At 43.8% G+C, this 17,536-nt stretch overlaps 2 protein-coding genes across 4 annotated transcripts in view; one reads left to right on the forward strand and one right to left on the reverse strand.

Annotated features, from left to right (window-relative positions):
* The window catches only part of CRIPT (CXXC repeat containing interactor of PDZ3 domain), an 8,236-nt gene extending 7,819 nt beyond the window's left edge, over window positions 1–417 (reverse strand). Inside the window, exon 1 of the mRNA XM_019549365.1 lies at window positions 329–417. Within this exon, the coding sequence (XP_019404910.1) occupies window positions 329–344 (16 nt within the window). The 5' untranslated portion in view covers window positions 345–417. The remainder of the gene's footprint in view (window positions 1–328) is intronic.
* An 84-nt stretch (window positions 418–501) lies between these two features.
* PIGF (phosphatidylinositol glycan anchor biosynthesis class F) overlaps window positions 502–17,536 on the forward strand; it is a 47,792-nt gene continuing 30,757 nt past the window's right edge. For all 3 annotated transcript variants that reach the window (XM_019549360.1, XM_019549361.1, XM_019549362.1), the window contains exons 1-4: window positions 502–571; window positions 3,064–3,315; window positions 4,945–5,036; window positions 6,410–6,526. In XM_019549360.1, the coding sequence (XP_019404905.1) occupies window positions 3,088–3,315; window positions 4,945–5,036; window positions 6,410–6,526 (437 nt within the window). In that variant the 5' untranslated portion in view covers window positions 502–571; window positions 3,064–3,087. The remainder of the gene's footprint in view (window positions 572–3,063; window positions 3,316–4,944; window positions 5,037–6,409; window positions 6,527–17,536) is intronic.

The following is a 17,536-nucleotide window of genomic DNA, read 5'->3' on the forward strand; positions in this document are numbered from 1 at the left end:
GTGGGGGACTGTGGGGTGGGAGTGAAGGGCACTGGTAGGGCTGGGGTCAGTGGGTCCAGAGTGTGGGGCAGCAGCAGTGCTGCAGGGGTATGCCTTGTCAGTGAGGGGCAGGGGCATGTCACTTCCCTTCCCCCCAGTGACAGGTATCCTCTTTTTGGACCTGGAAATTTGGTAGTCCTAGGGGTCCCAATCCCGGTCTGGGTGCTGCGAGGGGGCGGGGCCGGGCTCCCGAGGCCCAATGCAGCCCGGGGGGAGGGGGAGTGCTGCTGATAGCAGCCAGCGTTGTCCCGACCCCGCGGGACAGGGAGGCAGGGCCCGACGCACTCACACTTCTCGCAGACCATGGCGATAACAGCGGCAACGACGAAGAAATAAACACTGACAACTTCACTTCCCGGCGCGTACTTCCTGTTCCGCCCCCGGCCCGGCCCGGCCCTCGCGTGGATTGGCCGCCGCGAGCCGCCCATCACCGGCCGGCGCTTGCGCACGGATTGCCATCCGTGGGGGAGGGGGTAGTAGCTGGTGACCTTTGATCTCCGGCTTGAGGAGCGGCGACGCGGGGGAGACGCAGGTGAGACCGGAGCGGGCAATGGCCGGGACATTCCCTTCCCCCGCAACTCGTCCCCATGTACCCTGCCTGTGACATGAGTGTCGTGGTGATGCAGGCCTGGCCTGGCATGTGCATAGGCACGGAGGCACACATGTATACTCACACATATACGTGCCAGTGTGCACACGTGGATTGCATGCACATGTAGGTATACACCCACACCCACTTGCACACACACATGCTTACACATATATACACCTGCACACACTGCACACCTGAACAGATGCACATATGTGTACACACACTGCATACATGCACATGTATGTATACACACACATGCAGCTACACATACGTGTGTGTACATATATATGGGGAGTCTCTGATCAGCAGAGACTCCCTGCGCTTGAAGAAGGGTGACTGTGCCCCAAAACTTGCCAAAAACGTTTTTCCAACCAATAAGTTGGTCTAATAAAATATATCACATCTACTCAAAGAACCTTGCTTGCCTACATATACACATGCACACACTTGCATATACATGCATGCCTCACGTCCATGTATGCATACACATACCTGCATGCATATGTGTACATACATGCACACACATACATACACACACACCTGCACATGTATGCATAGTTGCAAATGCTCCTGTACCTATGCATACCTATGTACACATCGTCCATGTCCTTGCACTGGGAGGCTGTGGCCTGGCAAGGCTGCCCATCCATGCTGCTGGCCTCACACCAGCACTCTGCCATCAGAGGGATGTTGGGGAAGCTCTGGGGGCTTCCTCATGTTTTTAACCACAGCATTGTTCATGGCATTCGGAGCAGGTTCCTCCCCCACTCACTCCCCCTCACCCCAAGTGCACCTTGCAGCCCTGCAGTTGTCCTGCCCACTGAGATTGGGATTGCCAGGATTCCCTGCAAGGGCAGGTGGGCTAATGCCATAGTCCCTGGCTGCTGAATATCTGGCCTGCAGGCCAGATCTGATCCCCAGCAGTGTGTCCTCTGGCCCATGGGGCTCTCTGCAGATTTGTGGGGAGCCCTGTAGGCCATGGCCAAGTGCATTCAGTCAGAGGTACAGGGCCTGATGTGGGTGTGTAGGGTTGGGTGGTGGTGGCATGGGGCCCTAGGGCCCAGTCCTGGCACCCAGGGTCTGAGCTAACACACGGACAGGCTCTGTGCCACTCCTCTGACCTGTGGTCCCAAAGCATTGAGCACAATTTGTGGGGATTTGTGGGGAGCCTCTTGATTTCTTTTGATCTGTGTAGAGTGGGAGATGGTAATAGTTAAAACTGAACGCCCTGCCCCCAGAACCAAATATTACTGCATGCTATAAAAGTCTGTTGTAGAGTCAGAAAGCAGTAGAGAATCTCTGGAGTGAGAAATATTACATTTTTTTTTCCATTTCCTTCATTTCATGCTAGTGCAGCCTGTGAGGATGGATATAATCATTAACACTTATGTTTCAGTATTACTGTGGCCTGAGGTCGGGGCGGGGGTGAGTTTGGTTTGCGTAGAGAACAAAACAGCTCCGTTTTGCTTCTAGACATTTTCTTTCTGTGAGAGCCTACGGGAAGAAAAACATCACCATGTTAGGTTTTCAAGTTCTGCATATGATTGCTGTATACAGTATAAACTGCTTGCCACATGGGCAGATAAGGTAGGCAGCCATTTGACAGCTTTCATTGATTTCAATATTAAAGGTACTTTTTAAGCTGATTTAAAGGCTGTTGCTAATTCTTGTGGGATAAGCCTGCTGTCAGCTTTTCACACCTCAATAATGCTAGTTATATTGTTACTTAAAGTACCTTACCTGCTAATAGCAGTCTTGAAATTAACAGAAACTCCCCAGGTTCAGGGCTCCTCAGCAGTTGAAATTGGCTAACTGAGGGATTAAGTGTTCACCTCGCATATTGGGCAGTTTCCTGGTTGCCAAATAAGCCCTCAATATGCAACTTTGCCTGTATGTGAAACTTCCCAAAGTATTTTTACTGTTGACCTGCCATTAGTCTCAAAATCAAATGCATTGGAAGAATGCCAGGTAGTCCATGTAAATGTTCAGCTCAACAAGCTTTTGAACCACTAGGTGTCTGGCTGCTGGCTTTTGATTTACAAAACTTTTTTGGGGTACAGTTGGGGTGGTGGTGTAGCCATCAAGGTCAAGGAAAAATGTGAGAGGCAAGAATTTTTGTGGGTGACATTTATTGGGCCATACAGAAAAGTTTTCAAGTGTGACAGGTCTGGGAGGAAGGATACTTCATGCCCAAAAGCTTTTCTGTATGACTTCCAACTATACAGTTGGTTCCATAAAAGATATCACCCACATGAATTCTTGACCCTCCCAAACTTTCTTTGCAGGGGAACATCTGGATTGCCCCTAAAGTGAGTTTGCTAATTAACAACAGACCACAATTTGTTTTACTACATATGTTAACTGGGAAAAATAGTATTTTCCTTCTAGTACCACTTATTTTTTAATAACTAACTAAAATTTGTTTTTTATAGGGTGAATATTCAACAAATAACATAATGAAAGATACAGAAATAAAGAAACTCCTCTTTGCCCACGTTTTCTGTGTGGTTTCCATTATTCTGTCAACTGTCATTCCATCTTTCTTCTTGGAGAATTTCTCAGTTTTGGGAACACACCTTACCTGGTTGTGTATTTGTTCTGCTTGTGTCACTACTGTAAATATATTTTTATATATAATAGTAAAACCAAATCCATCTTCTAAGAGAAGTTCATTTGCTCACAAGGTAAGACTTTATACAGTTAAGTTAACACTAAGGGCATTTAGGGAAAACTGAAGGAATGACTTTTTGTACTGAAAGAACCAAGTGGGAAAATGAAAGAGCAAAATAAATTCAAGTGTTGGTGAAGTTCTGGCTCACTGTAATACCTTCTGAAATGGGTTTTTAGTTTTCACAGTTGCTAAACTTTCTCTCACACCTAAAAGCATGCAGATATACAGTATTTCTTAGCCTATCTTCTAAAAGTATTTTAGACTTTCTTTGAACCTCCAACAGACTTCACTCTAGGAAAAGTCAGTGTGGGTACAGAAGACTGCATGCCTGGAGCTCATTGTAGAGTCAGGGTTGAAGCCAGCATTATAAAGTTATCTCTCCACATCTAAAAGTTGTCAATAGGTATCAGTAATCTAAGGGAGAAAAGAGCATTGAATCATTTTTAAAAGAACTTCACAAATGATTGAATGAAGGTAATGTTTAGCAAACTTGAATGTTCAATACAGTTAAAATGGACAGTTAGGCTGCGTCCACACATGTATGGATGTTTGTTTCCCTGGGGACAACTAGCAGTGGGACACCTTGTACCATTGTCCCTGGGGAATGTGCATGTTATGCGTGCTTCAGCAAGGGGTTACCGCAGGGGTGGTAGGGGAGGCTGGGGTGAGTACTGGGCTGTCCCAAGCAACCTTATCTGGAGTCCTACGGGCCTCCTGGGGCTGCAGCAGTGGCAATTTTGCTGCATGGAGCTTGGCTGGCATCCCCAGTGTGGTTCTGGGTGGCCTGGCTCCATTTTTGAGTGGTTCATGTTGCCTGTGAGTACACTGTTCCATTTTTTTCTCCGTGGATATATGCAGATATTCAGCAGTCAAAAAAAATCCATCCTGCCCCCTTGTAGCGTGGAGAGGAGCTGAATGTGTAGTCTGCAGCACCACATACTGCATGGCCACGCTTGCCTGGATGCAGTTTTAGTATCATTTGAACAAACACATCAGTACCCACAAGCATCTTCATTTCAAAGAAGGCATTGCATATTGTAGTTTGCAGTTTGTGATACTGCGAGTGGAACACAATCCAGAACCCAACCAAACTAGGGCAGGGGAACAGAAAAGTAGCTCAAACACTTTTTTTTTCAAGTCTTCCCTGCCTCTGTTGCTGAGCCAAAGAACTAGTTCATTGGAAACTTAATGGTTTTCAGACTTGGACAAGCCAGACATTTGAAGGCAATACTTTTGTGCACAGAATGTCTGGTAAAGCACTGATCTACCGAACTAGTGCATTTTCCTATATTGATCCTGCCCTCCCCCTTTATGCTATGTGAACGATTGTAACAAATAATGTTAAATGTGCAGAGGAGCCAAGCTGAAAAACAGACTTTTTTTTCCTCTTTTACCTTTACAGTTGTAGTCATTGCAATCATTGGATGTACTACTTGTAATAAGAGTGCAGTAGACAAAAAACAATTTCAAACCAAGAAGGGTTTATTTTTTAAAGGTATTACTTTAAAATAATCAGGGCATCTTGCATATTAAATATGTAGTTTCAACCAAATGATTATGCAGTTAATTAGTTATGTACTTGTAGAATTTAATATAGATGATTACCCTGATATTTTATTAAATTATTTTTTCCTTTTTTCAGATATCTAGGTTTCTAAAATGCTGCATATACTTCTTCATGTCTTGCATAGTGTTTCATGGAATTACTGTCCTTTATGGAGCACCATTAATACAGTAAGTCTGAAAACCATATCTTCACTTAAGAAAACCATATCTTCACTTACAAATGCTGGTACAACAGCTTTTGTTACCAGACACTTGAGACTGACTGTCTGGCCTCTGGAGACACAAGACTACAGCCCATGTATGATCAGTGCCTCTTTTGCAAACTTAGACATGGAATTAAGGTATAGCTACAAGTCCCTTAATGATTACCATTTAGGCACAAACTTAAGGTACAAGTTACAGTTTTTTTGAGTATCAGCACCCATTTCAGAAAGAAGGCAAGAGACCAATCTACTGCCTGCTTTTTTGTTGTTACATCCCAGAAGTACAAGAATAAACACTTATTCCAGCGCCTATGTAGCTACTCACAACAGCAAGCTACACCAGCTGGAGACACTCAGGAGGGAGGTAGCTTACAGATTGGCAGATCTTTTTGAATTTGCTGAGTTCTTCAATTTTCCCTCTAGTCTATACCTTTTATTTATAAATGGTTTGTTCTAATAGTCTAATAAACATTTTTTAGCCCAGTACTGGTGTCATTGACTAATGGACCTTGTTCCATATTTCCAGGTTACTGATTATTGACTATATGTTAGGCACTTCTAGCTGTATAAGCCTTAGCACATATTATCTGTAGTTTAGGCCTATGCCAGGTCCACAGTCTACTGATAAACATGGTGTTTCGGTTACTATATCTGTGGTCTACAGTTTGGGTGAACTCCTAAATCAGTTGAAGTTTATGTTAAAATTCTTATTGGTATCAATAGAGACACGATCTCTTTATATATATTTTGAGGTAGAGATGTAGATTGAAAACAGACAAGCAACTCACTTGATTATTCTTTTATTTATAAACTGTGGAAAGTGGTGAAGTGAAAAAAATGCCTGGGACGGTTGTTGTTGCTGTAGTTGTATAAACATTTATGTCTTTTCTTTTTCTATTTTAGAATTTGGGATGTAAGGGTTGGGGAAAAATTTCCCTGAGGTCTTTCTTGGCTGCTATTGGAAAGCTGTTTTGAATTGCTGAGTAAGGATGACATCATGCAGAATGATCTCATGATGTTGTTTCACAAAGTCAAACTAGAGTGAAGAAAGGAGTAGGAAAGTAAAGCCATTGGGTCAAAGGTAAAAAGTGGCTTTCAGGTAATAAACCATTGAGATGAGCTGTTACACTTCATATTTTCTTTAGGGGGTAAAGATAATACAGGAATATTATATTCATTCTTTTCTTTCCTGCATTCCAGGGGCTGAGGAGAGAAAAAATATTTTTTTACAGTAATTTTAGGATAGCATACTTATTTTTTGCAAATTGGGCATTTTTCTGAAATTTAAAAATGCTGAGTCTGCTTTAGTTAATTTATGTTTCTTACCCTCCTTTGTAGGTCAGTGCTTGAGACATTTTTGTTTGCAGTCCTTCTATCTACATTTACAACTTTGAACTGCTTGTGTATGCTAGGACCAAATATCCAAGCATGGATAAGGGTATTCAGTAAAAATGGGTAAGTTTTATTTAAAATTTCTTCCTTTTTTGCTGGGATATAAATAGATGGGATTGCAATATGCAACTTACCATGGAATTTATTATAAAGAAAATAAAGCTTCTTTAATGAATTTAGAAGTAATCATTTTATGAGTTAAATTGATCACAGTTTAAATTAAGGGTTTGTCAGTTTTCCTCCTGACAAATGTCCACATGACACAGTTGATTAGTGAGCTAGCTTTCAGTTTGTGGTTAGAATCTGGTTTTAAATGAGTTTTGTTCCAGTGGTTATTTATTCTTGGTACAAGACCATTGCACAATTTGATGCGATTAGCACCCATCTGACAAGAGCCTGTGACTGAACTGTGTGGAGTAATCATCATGTATATCAGCTGGTAGTCCCTCACTCCATAAACATGGCTAGAAGATGGGGAGGGACAGGGAGTGGGAGCTGTTTCATGGTAGTCATAGATTAACATTGGAAAAAGATGGCTGAACTTTGATCCAGATAATCTTTGCCCATAAGCAATCTTCATCAAATATTCTGGAAATGTGTTTGCAGGGTAGGAAAACTAAAAGGAGCTCATTAAACTTTAAAAAAATGCGATCTTAAAATGAAATCAGCCTTGTTATGTAGGTCAGCAATCAGTAGCGTACAATGCTCAGAGCCTCTTGATCTGGCCTACAGATCCTGGCAGCATTTTGACTGTGGGAAGTTTCCACCTGGTAGCGGGGAGACATGGCAGCTTTGTTGTGGGGATGGGAGAGGTGGTTTCATCTCTGGTTTTGGCTCCAGCTGTGATAGTGCTGGCCAGTTTGAAAGCAGCCTGCACTTGGAAGAAAGCTCTATTAAAGTAGCCCTCCCCTGCAACATGCTGCCAACCCCTGCTGTAGGTAATTACATAAGGCTGCACTGAGGACCTTTTAAATTCAGGTGGAAAAGATAATGTCCCCCCTACTTCTCTATTGCCCTTGTCAATAATGGAGCCATTGGAATCTAAAAAAGCCACTTTTAAGCTAATGGCTTTTGATGCATTTGTTTTTACTAGGCTAAAGTCTGATCTCAAGCAAATGTAAAAAGTAGCATAATTCTGGTGATTTAAGTCAGGGGTGTCAAACTCACCTTGTGTCTCATCTGGACTGCAGAGCTCCTTGTGCAGGATCTGGCATGGGGCAGTGGTGGTGGAATTGGCAGGACTATCAGCAGTAGGACAAGCGGCCATGGGACCAGTAGCTGCAGGGTGAGCCATTTTGTGCTGGCACAGCTCTCACTCACCCTCCTGTAGGTAATGGCCATGCCTTCCAGGACCCAGAGGCCTCAGATTCTGTGGCAGGCCATGCCCTCACTTCCAGTAGCCTGCCAGTAGCTCTCTGGACCAGATGAAGTAAATCCATGGGCCAGATCAAATTTGCAGGCTGTATGTTTGACATCCCTGACTTAAATGGTTACTTATGACTTACATTGACAGAAAATCAGAATTAGGATTCTATGTATAATAGTTATATGCACTCATTTTTATATTAATAATAGAATGTGAATTGGGAACCAGTATTGGGATTTATTGTTTTGTGCAAAGGAGACTGAGAGTCAAAGATCCCTATTCATGTCAGTGTCATAGGCTTTTTCTCTTTTCATTTTAAAGAGTGGATAGGGGAATAGAAATTAAACTTTGTGAGATTTAGTAAGAAATATGAAGTTATTTTTTATCCAAAACAAAGTAAGAATACACTGGTTAATCCAACCCATTGTGCTAGGAGGTTTTACATCTGCAATTAGTGGGTGAGATTGTATAACATGTATTCTACAGTAATCTCCTTAGTTGTGCCAGTTTTAACTCTGTTCCTTTCTTTCTTAGTCAAGCTCTTAATGTTGCTTGAATGTAATTTGTTGCATGGTTTTTAATATGCAACTTGAAGGAGGCAATTTGTCTTGCTTTGGCACTTTCTCTGGGGCAAACTGTCCCAGCTTCAAAGCAGCTGGTCAGGCACCAAATGTTATCAAAGAAAGATGAGTATTTCATTTAACATAACAAAGCTGATTTGACTTTGATCCTCCAAGTGTTTTCTATTGACCTAAATGCATTCAGGCCAGTTTCTTTCTAGCTGTGCATCTCAAAACCAGTCCTGCAGGATACTGAATGGTTCTTCAGAGATGCTTAATTCCCATTGTTATTGATTTTCAGGTGTTCACTTGCTTTGCAAATTCATTTATGAATTAAGTTAGGGCCTTGTTACATGGTAAATTTGGGAAGCTTTTGGAGCTCTTAACCCCTGGACTGGTTCCATGTTAACACCTTTTAAATAGTTTAAAGCACTTGTTATTTGTCTTGGAGTTATGCCACTCAAGTACAGGATTATCTCCAAACTGCCTAATGTTGTTGCTGGTCCATTACTGTGTGATCACTTCCCACAGCTATTCTGTCCAAGTTGAAGTCCTCAAGTATCCCATAATGCTTTGAGCAGCCCAATTCTTTTTTCACCAGAGCGCTTTGTAGCCATGGTGCCTCTTGCTGCTGCATGGACCAGTTCCACTCCTGCCAGCAGTTGTGAGTGTGGGGCAGGCACTGCCTAAGCTCTGGAGAAAAAAGGATCAGGCCCCTTGAAGCTCAGAGCTAGAGGGCTCCAGGACTGCAGTGCTGGAGCTCTCTGGTCTCACTGAGACTGACACAGTGGCTCCACACTGAGAGCAGGGCTGTCAGGGATTAAACCTGGAGGCCCTGCTCTCAGTGCAGAGTCCCTGTGGCAGTTTCAGTGAGACCAGAGAGCCCCTGGTTTCCCTGGTTTTGCTCTAACTGACATAGTGGTGAGTCTACTCTATGCCCAGCTGGAGCCGCGAGCAGGTCCTGCTCACCAAGCCTTTAGTGGCAACTCACAGCTGGGCAGGTGAAGGACAGTCAGAGCAGGTTTTTCGCCTTATTGTGCAACTGCTCTACTAAGCCAAATAACACTAAGCCAATTAACATTTGTTTGGCTTGCAGCATAAGGTCTAACAAGACCCTTATACCATTGGTTTTGGTAATTTAATGCCTCTCTTCTTTTAGAGGCATGTGTACCCTTTCATAATAGCTTAGTTTTTGAAACAACACAGGTAAAATTTCTGCACTGTAAAATAGCAATCAAAAACGTTTTCAGTATTTCCCATTATGTGTGCTGTTCATTGCATAGTGTATGTCCAGTGCTCTCAGGTCAAAAATGAAATTGGGTTTTAAAGGTTACATCTGCAGTTTATACATTATGCAACAAAAATATATATATTTTGGGTTTGGTACTTGAATTAATAATATTGGGTATAAAATGATATTTTAAAGAATGGGAACATTTCAGTGTTAGCATAATATTTATAGTATCGTTGTGGGAGCCTGGGACCCAGCCCACCAAGGAACCCAGGGAAGGGGAACTCTTGGGGAAACATCCCAGAGCATCAGGAAAAACAGTATGGCCCAGTAGGGCTGGAGATATTTCCTAAGTACCTGTAGGAACATTGGCAGTGGCAGCAGAGCAGCAGCAGACACAACAGCAGGCAAACTTTAGAAATCTGTGCTTGCTGTGCATGGGCTGGAGTGCCAGGACATCTGTATATAACTGGATGTCCAGTGCCAGCTGGAGAGAGGGTACAGTGAGAAGGTAGCATAGCGCTGGAGCAGAGCAGGGGCTGCTTCAGGAACAAAATGCTTCCAGCACAAGTGAGGGAAACAGCCTGAAGCCTGGGAGCTTGGAGGAGTACCCGGCACCTAGTGCACTGGACAGCAGAGAACTGGCAACTACCCCTTTGTGGTAACTGAGATGGTGGGGGAGCTGATCCTTATGAAACTGCCAGGGCCTCTTCACTCACAACAGGGCCCCAGCAAGAATGCTCAGAGGAGCTGGGTTCCAGGGTCAGCAAGTGAGTTAGAGAGCTAGTAAGGCTCCAATTGATTGTTAATTCTCCAATTGATGTATTCTTCTTTAATGGAGCCGACTGTGGGGTATTAACTGCTTGGCTGGACTGAGTTAATGAATTGCTTTCAGTCTGATCCGAAGGCAAAAGAAAAATTTCCTTTTGTATCAAGAGGACAGTTAATTAGCCCAGAGGGCATTGGTGTGAACCAGAAATGCAGCTTTTGCATTGAAGGCCCTGGAACCAGGACCAAGAGACCATGTTGGTGGTCCTGACCCAGCATTAAGTACACGGGTCTTTTTCCGTTTTTTTCACCTAAGTTTGGCTGTAGGACCTCAAGTACTTGGTTGGCGCATGGACAAGGTGAAGGGAAGGCAGGAGCTCTGCAGAGCATCTGCAGAGCCTCATTGCAACAATGAGCCTTCTGCTTAATAAAATCAAGATGTGGCGGGCGAGAACAGAAGGGTGGCTCTCAGGCATATGTGTGTGCCAAGGCCAAGCTCTTGGCATATAAGCCCAGGTCTGTACAGGGCCTGGGCTCTTGAGCCTGGTGGTACCAAACCTATGTCCGGTGCCGGGTACAACCAATATTTGCTTCAGTTCAAAATAAGGTTATCAACAGGGGTGGGGTGGGGAATCTCCGCTTAGATTTGAGTACTGGCCTGGGGCAGGTGGCAGTTCAGTTCTGGCTTCGACCCCAGGCTTGAGCTACCACCTGCCCTGGGCCAGGATGGCTTGTGCATGGCAAGTGGGGTTGCACAGTGGGGAGAGTGCAGGGGAGACCATGCATTGGGGGTGAGGTAGAGGGCGCATGGGAGAGACCTGTGATGTGTGGCTTGGAGGGATGGAGCACGGGGGAAACCATCCAGCCTACACCCCATCCCACCTGTTCCCCCAGTCACTTGCACCTCCCCTCACCCCCCCTGCTGCTTACTATTGGCTCTGGCTCCAGCCCCTCCTGTCCTGACCTGGCCAGGACCAGACCTGCTTCTCTCTGGTTAGGCCTGGCCTGGACCACTGCCATTCCTGACTACCCTGGAGCCAGAGCCAGCGTTACCCAGAAGGTAAGCAGCGTAGGAGTGGTAGGATTGGGGGCAGGCACTGTGGGGAAGAGAGAGAGACAGCAGAAGGCAAGGGATGGGGGAAACAGATGGCAAGGGGGAAGGTATTGGCATGGGAAGTAAGGCACAGAGGGGCACCTGACAGGGGAATAAGCAGCAGGGGGCTGGGAACAAGGGGGGCAGGCAGCTGGTGGGGCCAAGTGGCAGGAGTGACAAGAAGCAGGGCACAGTCACAGGGGGGACAAGAGGTGGGGGGGCAGACTGGGGAGGGGGAGGGTTGAGAGTCTGACCCCTTGCCCTGTGCTGCTGCTTTAGGGGGACAGATTTAAGATGACCCTCCAATAATTAGATTCTCTGCAGGGAAAATGATAGTAAGTGTTATCATTTGATAACAGATTTTATCAATGATAACATTTGTTATCATTTTCCATGTATAGAGTCTAATTACCAGGGGGTTATCTTCATTTTCAAGTCATCTTGGATCAGGGTAGATAGGATATAGGTATGCATGGAATCTCCAAGATACGCAAATAAGTCACTGTTTTCTGCTTTGTGGGATCCTGTGTTAGATTTTAAGTAAGCTGTAATCAGGGCTTCAGGTTTGTCTGATTCTACATCCACAGAACAGGTGGGGCCATGCCAGCTGTTTCTGGACTTTGTGTATATACCCTGACATCTAGTGTTGTGATTATCGTCATGACTTTAATCACATGCTGTCATATGCTGCTGCTAGCTGATAGTGGTTAGAATAAACTATAAAAAGGTTGTCAGCTCTAATGGAAGTAGGAACTGTTCTTTGAATGGCCTTTCAGTAATTGTTGGCTAAAATAACAGCCTGCATAAAAGCCTTTAGAATTCAGGCAGCAATTGCTGATTTTTACTGCTCCTGTTTGAGTTTTGTGTTTATTTCAAGCCACTAGTCTCAATGATTGTTGAAACTCTCTGGATGACAGCCTGTGTCTGTGTATCTCTGATAGTATCAAATATTCTTTGACGCTAATCTCGAAAACACAAAAATACTTATTTTACTTTAAAAAAAGAACTGTAAGATTCTTTCTCTCCATTTTTTTAATTTGGTATGTCTTTGGGGACTTGGAAGTCTCCTTTGTGCAAGTGTGTGCTACAGCAAAGTAGTACACTGCTATATAATTTAGTCCTATTGTTCTGCACAATTTCAGACCCTGGAAGCATGGGTGAGTTGTTTAACAAATTCCCCATGACCACTAATTGATGTTAATTATATGCATTTTAAATAAATGCTGTTTATAGACATGTTGTGTGTGTGTGTATATGTATATATGTGTATATATATGTGTGTGTTTTATTTATATATGCATCTATAGAGTGTGTATAAAATACACACACACGCATTTATATACATCTTATTTAATTTCTTTTAGACTGAAGAAAGGCCACTAACATTTTCAAAGATTGTTTAATTTGGCATTTTAAAAAACATTAATCAACATGTTGTCTCTTATGCTTGCCAAATACTGTTTTTCTAGTGTCATTTTTGATCTGGGTAATTGATGCCTATTAATTCCATGCAAGATAATTGTACAGATAATCTAAACCAGTGCGGGCCCTTCTTCTTGGTAGGTATGGTACCTATTAGCTCCATACCATCTTGAGTGCCACTCCAGTCCCCTTCCCCTGCCCAGTCGGCTGCTCTGCTTTCTGCCCCATGCTCCCTGCCTGATTTGCTGCTCTCTCTGCCACTCTGCTGCCTGTCTCCTTTCTGGCCTGCTACTTGCCGTGCAGGTTGTCCCCCTTGATCTAGATATTTCCTAAACATTTATTCTAGTTTGTGGTTCAAGCTAGAAAGAATATTGGATACCTATTAGAAGTGCACCAATAGATTGGTCCAATATCAGATTGATAACACTATAAAGAAAACTGGCTGTATTGGATATTGATGCTGATAATTTGGCCAATAAATACCTGCGCTGCATGCAGCCTCAACACAGCACTCGAGCGGTGAGAAGCACAGCTGGCGGTGTGGAGAGCTGCCCTCAACTGGTAAGTCCAGTGAGGTAGAAGGAAGAGGTATGGAGGGGCAGATCAGCACCCCCCATGCTGAGGTAGGGGCCATGGGCAGGCACTGCGCAGGCAGGGCAGTGGGGGCAGAGCCACGGCTTGTTATGGGGGAGGTGGCTCCCGCTGCTGCTTGCACCCTGGAAGGGCACAGGGTGTGAGGTGTGTGCCCCCCAGATCTGCACAGGGCGGGTCTGGGTGGGGCTCTTCTCGGTGGGGGCTGGGCTCAGAGCTGGTGCTGCATCCATCCCAAATTTCGCTGCTGCTTCACTTCCAGTGCCACCATAGCCAGCCGCCCAGTGCAGCCCCACCTCTTCCAGTTGCATGGGTGGAGACAGGACATTGAGCCAAGGCTGCACTGGGCAGCTGGCAGTGATGGTGCTGGGAGCAGAGCAGAGGTGAAATTTTGGGTGGCTATAGCCCTTGCCAGCACCCACTCTGAACCCAGCCCCTGCTAAGAAGAGCCCCATGCAGGACCGGCTGCAGCTCGCCCCACCCCATGCGGATCTGGAGGCACGGCCCCCCTCCCCTTGCCCTCCCAGGGTACAAGCAGTGGCGGGAGCTGCAGCTCCGGCCCCGCCCACCCCTGCTCCACCTAGGCAGTGCCTGCCCCTAACCCCTCCCTCAGCAGGGAAGGTGTTGATCTGGCCCCCATGCCCCTTTCCTCCCCCATCCTCTTCCACCACACTGGACTTAGCAGGTGGAGGCAGCTGCATCAGACCTTGGATCAGTATCGGCCGATATGCCTCCTTAAATATCGATTATCAGTATTGGCCACAGAAATCTCTGTCAGTGCACCCCTTCTACCTATACATCTGCTCTAACGCGTTCTGATTAGAACACATTGGAGCAGACTCTATTGAGTCATTTAGACTACCACCTGAAGTTGTTAAGTTGGACTCTCCAGTACCTGCACTCCTAATGTTAGCTCTGGTTCCTTGAGACTTCTGCCCTTGGCCCATTCAACATGTAATGAACTCTCTGATTAATACCATACACTCTGTCTACCTCCTTGGAATAGGCTTATTCTCAAGGAATTGCTTGACCAGAAGAGTTCTGGTCTCTAATGTCCATTATTTTGTCTCTCTCCACTTTCCTATAACACTTGGCAAGTACTGAGTGTATGGTCATTTGATTTGATATACCATAAATGTTTTTTCATCTCTCAGTTCTGAGGAGCTGTATAATTCACCTAGTGTCTCTACCACTGTGAGTACATTGAACCTACATAAATTCACACATATATGCCTGAGTGCACATAGAATAGGGCGAGCTGGTAGTGATCCCCTTAATAAGGTTTCATACTATCTACCAGCATAAAAAAATTCTCAGAAAATTGCTGCAAGATTAATACTTTCATTGCTTGCAGCAGGTTTTTGCAGTTCAATGGCCAGAAAAAACCGTAGTCAGAAGTCAGAGAAGTTTGTTTGTTCGTTCTTTCGTTCCTTTTTTGTCCCATGAAATTCCATTCAGGTTTGGCTGAGAGAAGTTTTCCAAAATCATTGATTCCCCTTCCAGTGCTTGCATTCCTCAGGATTTTTTTGGCAGCCCATCAAAATAATACTTCTACATTCTACGCCACAGTTGGCCTCCACTGCAGTAGCACATCCAGCATTGGAACAGACTCACTCATTCACTGTTGCTGATAGACCAATAACAAGGTGGCTATTCAAAACATTTATCCTTATCGTTCAATAATTGGCCCATCCTAATTTAGTGGACGCTATCCAAAGGAGGAAAGGAAACAGAATTATTCATGTGTTCATGAGTTCCTTTATAAGGTGCTCATCATTCTTAGTATCTGAGAGAAAGATTTTAAAAGCGATTTAGGTGTCTGAAGATGCAGACAGACACCTAAGTCCACCATTTAAATGTTTTTAAAGTCATCATTAGTTGCCATCTAGCACAGTTGGTACCAAACTGTTCACTGATTGTTATCTTCAGCATTGTCTTCCATCCTGTTGCCATCTTAGCTAATAGGCTGTTTGGACTCTTTCTCTTATGGGCCCTGAAGCAAGATTTTTCTGTTGATTAGGTAGGAGAATGGGTCCACTGGACAAGATAGACAATCTCCATGGTGTGCCCAGGGCACAGAAAGCCACCTACCTGTTAGTGTCCAAAGCAGTGAGCGGATTCAGGGGCAGCATCACACATGTGCGAAAGAAGTATGAAGGTAGTGGGAAATGTAAGACGAGTGTAAGAAGGACTGAGCATGATCATGAGTCAGAGCATTGGAGAGAGTAGAAAGATGAGCCATTGACCATCTAAAGGGACTAACCCTGCTAGTAGCTGACACCTGGAGGGGGTTTGTGTTTGTGTTCAAGAATCCTTTCAGCTAGGCACACCAGGTCAGCTTCTCTCCACTTCCTGAATTCCTCCCTGCTCCTAAGTATTTATTTAGTGCAGTGATTATCAACCTTTTTAGACTCAGGGCACCTCTTGTTAGACTCAAGCATCTCTCGGCAAATGCCAGCTGTGAGCTTTCACTTGTTTTTGACTATAGAAAAAATAATAGAGCAGTTTGTCTGTTGCAAAGAACTCAGAAAAACCACAACAGGTCAAAATGCTTTTGACACTGTGGATTCCTATCTGAAATCTCTGGGTTTATCTGGTGAATAATGTATGAGTGTTGCACACTTAACAGTGTTGATGTTGTGTGGTACCCTGCGGCACCCAGTTTCTGCAGCATGTGAGATACGTATCCATCGAAGTGTACTGTGTAGTGAACAAGGTTACCTGATTACACTAAGTGCCTTCCATCCTGTGCACTGAATGAGATATGGGGTCCTCTGGACAGAAAAAATGTAATGTGATCATGAAATTAGAGGTTGAATCTTAATGCACATGCAAAAGAGGTCTGCATTAAGATTGCACAGATATCCTTAATTCTTGCATTTCACAATTCTTAAGTCCCTGTACTTACAACACGAATTTATATATTCTGTTATAATATATAACCATGAGTAAATATAAATACATCTATATGTATTCATAAGTTAAATTGTTTTTATTATTCTTAGTAATCAACCAACCATGAGTTTAACCCTAATTGCAGTTTTCAAATGCCTCTTAAAAATTTTTGTTATTGCAATTGTTAAAATTTAAAAGGTATTTGTTTGTGTTTTAGGAAATAAGAAGTATGTCTATGTCTAAAGCTGCTCATAGAGAAGGCTTAATTTCAGTGTTGTTATTAAATTTAAGGTTTTCATTTTAGTAGTTTGCATTTACTAGTATTTTGCCCCATCCAGTTGTGATTTTTTTTTTAATTACATGATTGCCTATGTAGATAAAATAACATCCTGTCTTTGCAGAGATGCATTATGACTTTGCCATAATAAGACAAGACCAGGAGTGAGATAAGCAGGTGCTTCTCCATTGATTTTGCTGGCATTTCTCTTGCTTGCACCTCAGTCATTTTTGGCCCAGTATATTGATTATTTATGAGGAATGATTTATTTCTTTGTCATATTTGTGCTAACTAATGCCATCTTAATCTTGTGACACTAAAAAAGGATGGGCAAGTAAGCATAATACTCTGTTTCTAAGTTAAAATGACACTGCTAGTTGTTCCACTATTAACAGTTTTTCTCTTTTCCAGCATATGTCAGGATTACATTGCAAGTGTTCTCACCTCTATGACCTTGATCTTGTAGACACTTAAAATGTGCTTAGCTTTATATATACCTGAGCACTCTGGCTGAAACAAACCACAGGAGTAAAACTAAGTAGTTTTGTTTTTTTTTAGGCATTTGTGGGATTGGGGCCAACAATTCTGAACTCCTTCAAATGAAGGCTAGTATAATTGTCATTTTTTTTTTCTCCTTCGGTACATCCTAAATACTGCACATGAGGATTTGTGACTTCCTTTGTGGTCTGTCAGCCTTGACACTGTCTTTAAAATAATTGGTAGTGGGTTTGCATTTCTAATGTGAGATCATAGAATCAATGAGTCGGAAGGGGCCTAGACAGATCACTAAGTCCGACCCCCTGCTATAGGCAGGAAGGAGCACTGGGGGTGGGAGGGGTCAGAAGACCCCAGCCAGGTGCCTATCCAGTC

Source organism: Crocodylus porosus, unplaced genomic scaffold (genome assembly GCF_001723895.1).
Source record: "Crocodylus porosus isolate Cpor-Errol unplaced genomic scaffold, CroPor_comp1, whole genome shotgun sequence".
Lineage (NCBI taxonomy): Eukaryota > Metazoa > Chordata > Crocodylia > Crocodylidae > Crocodylus > Crocodylus porosus.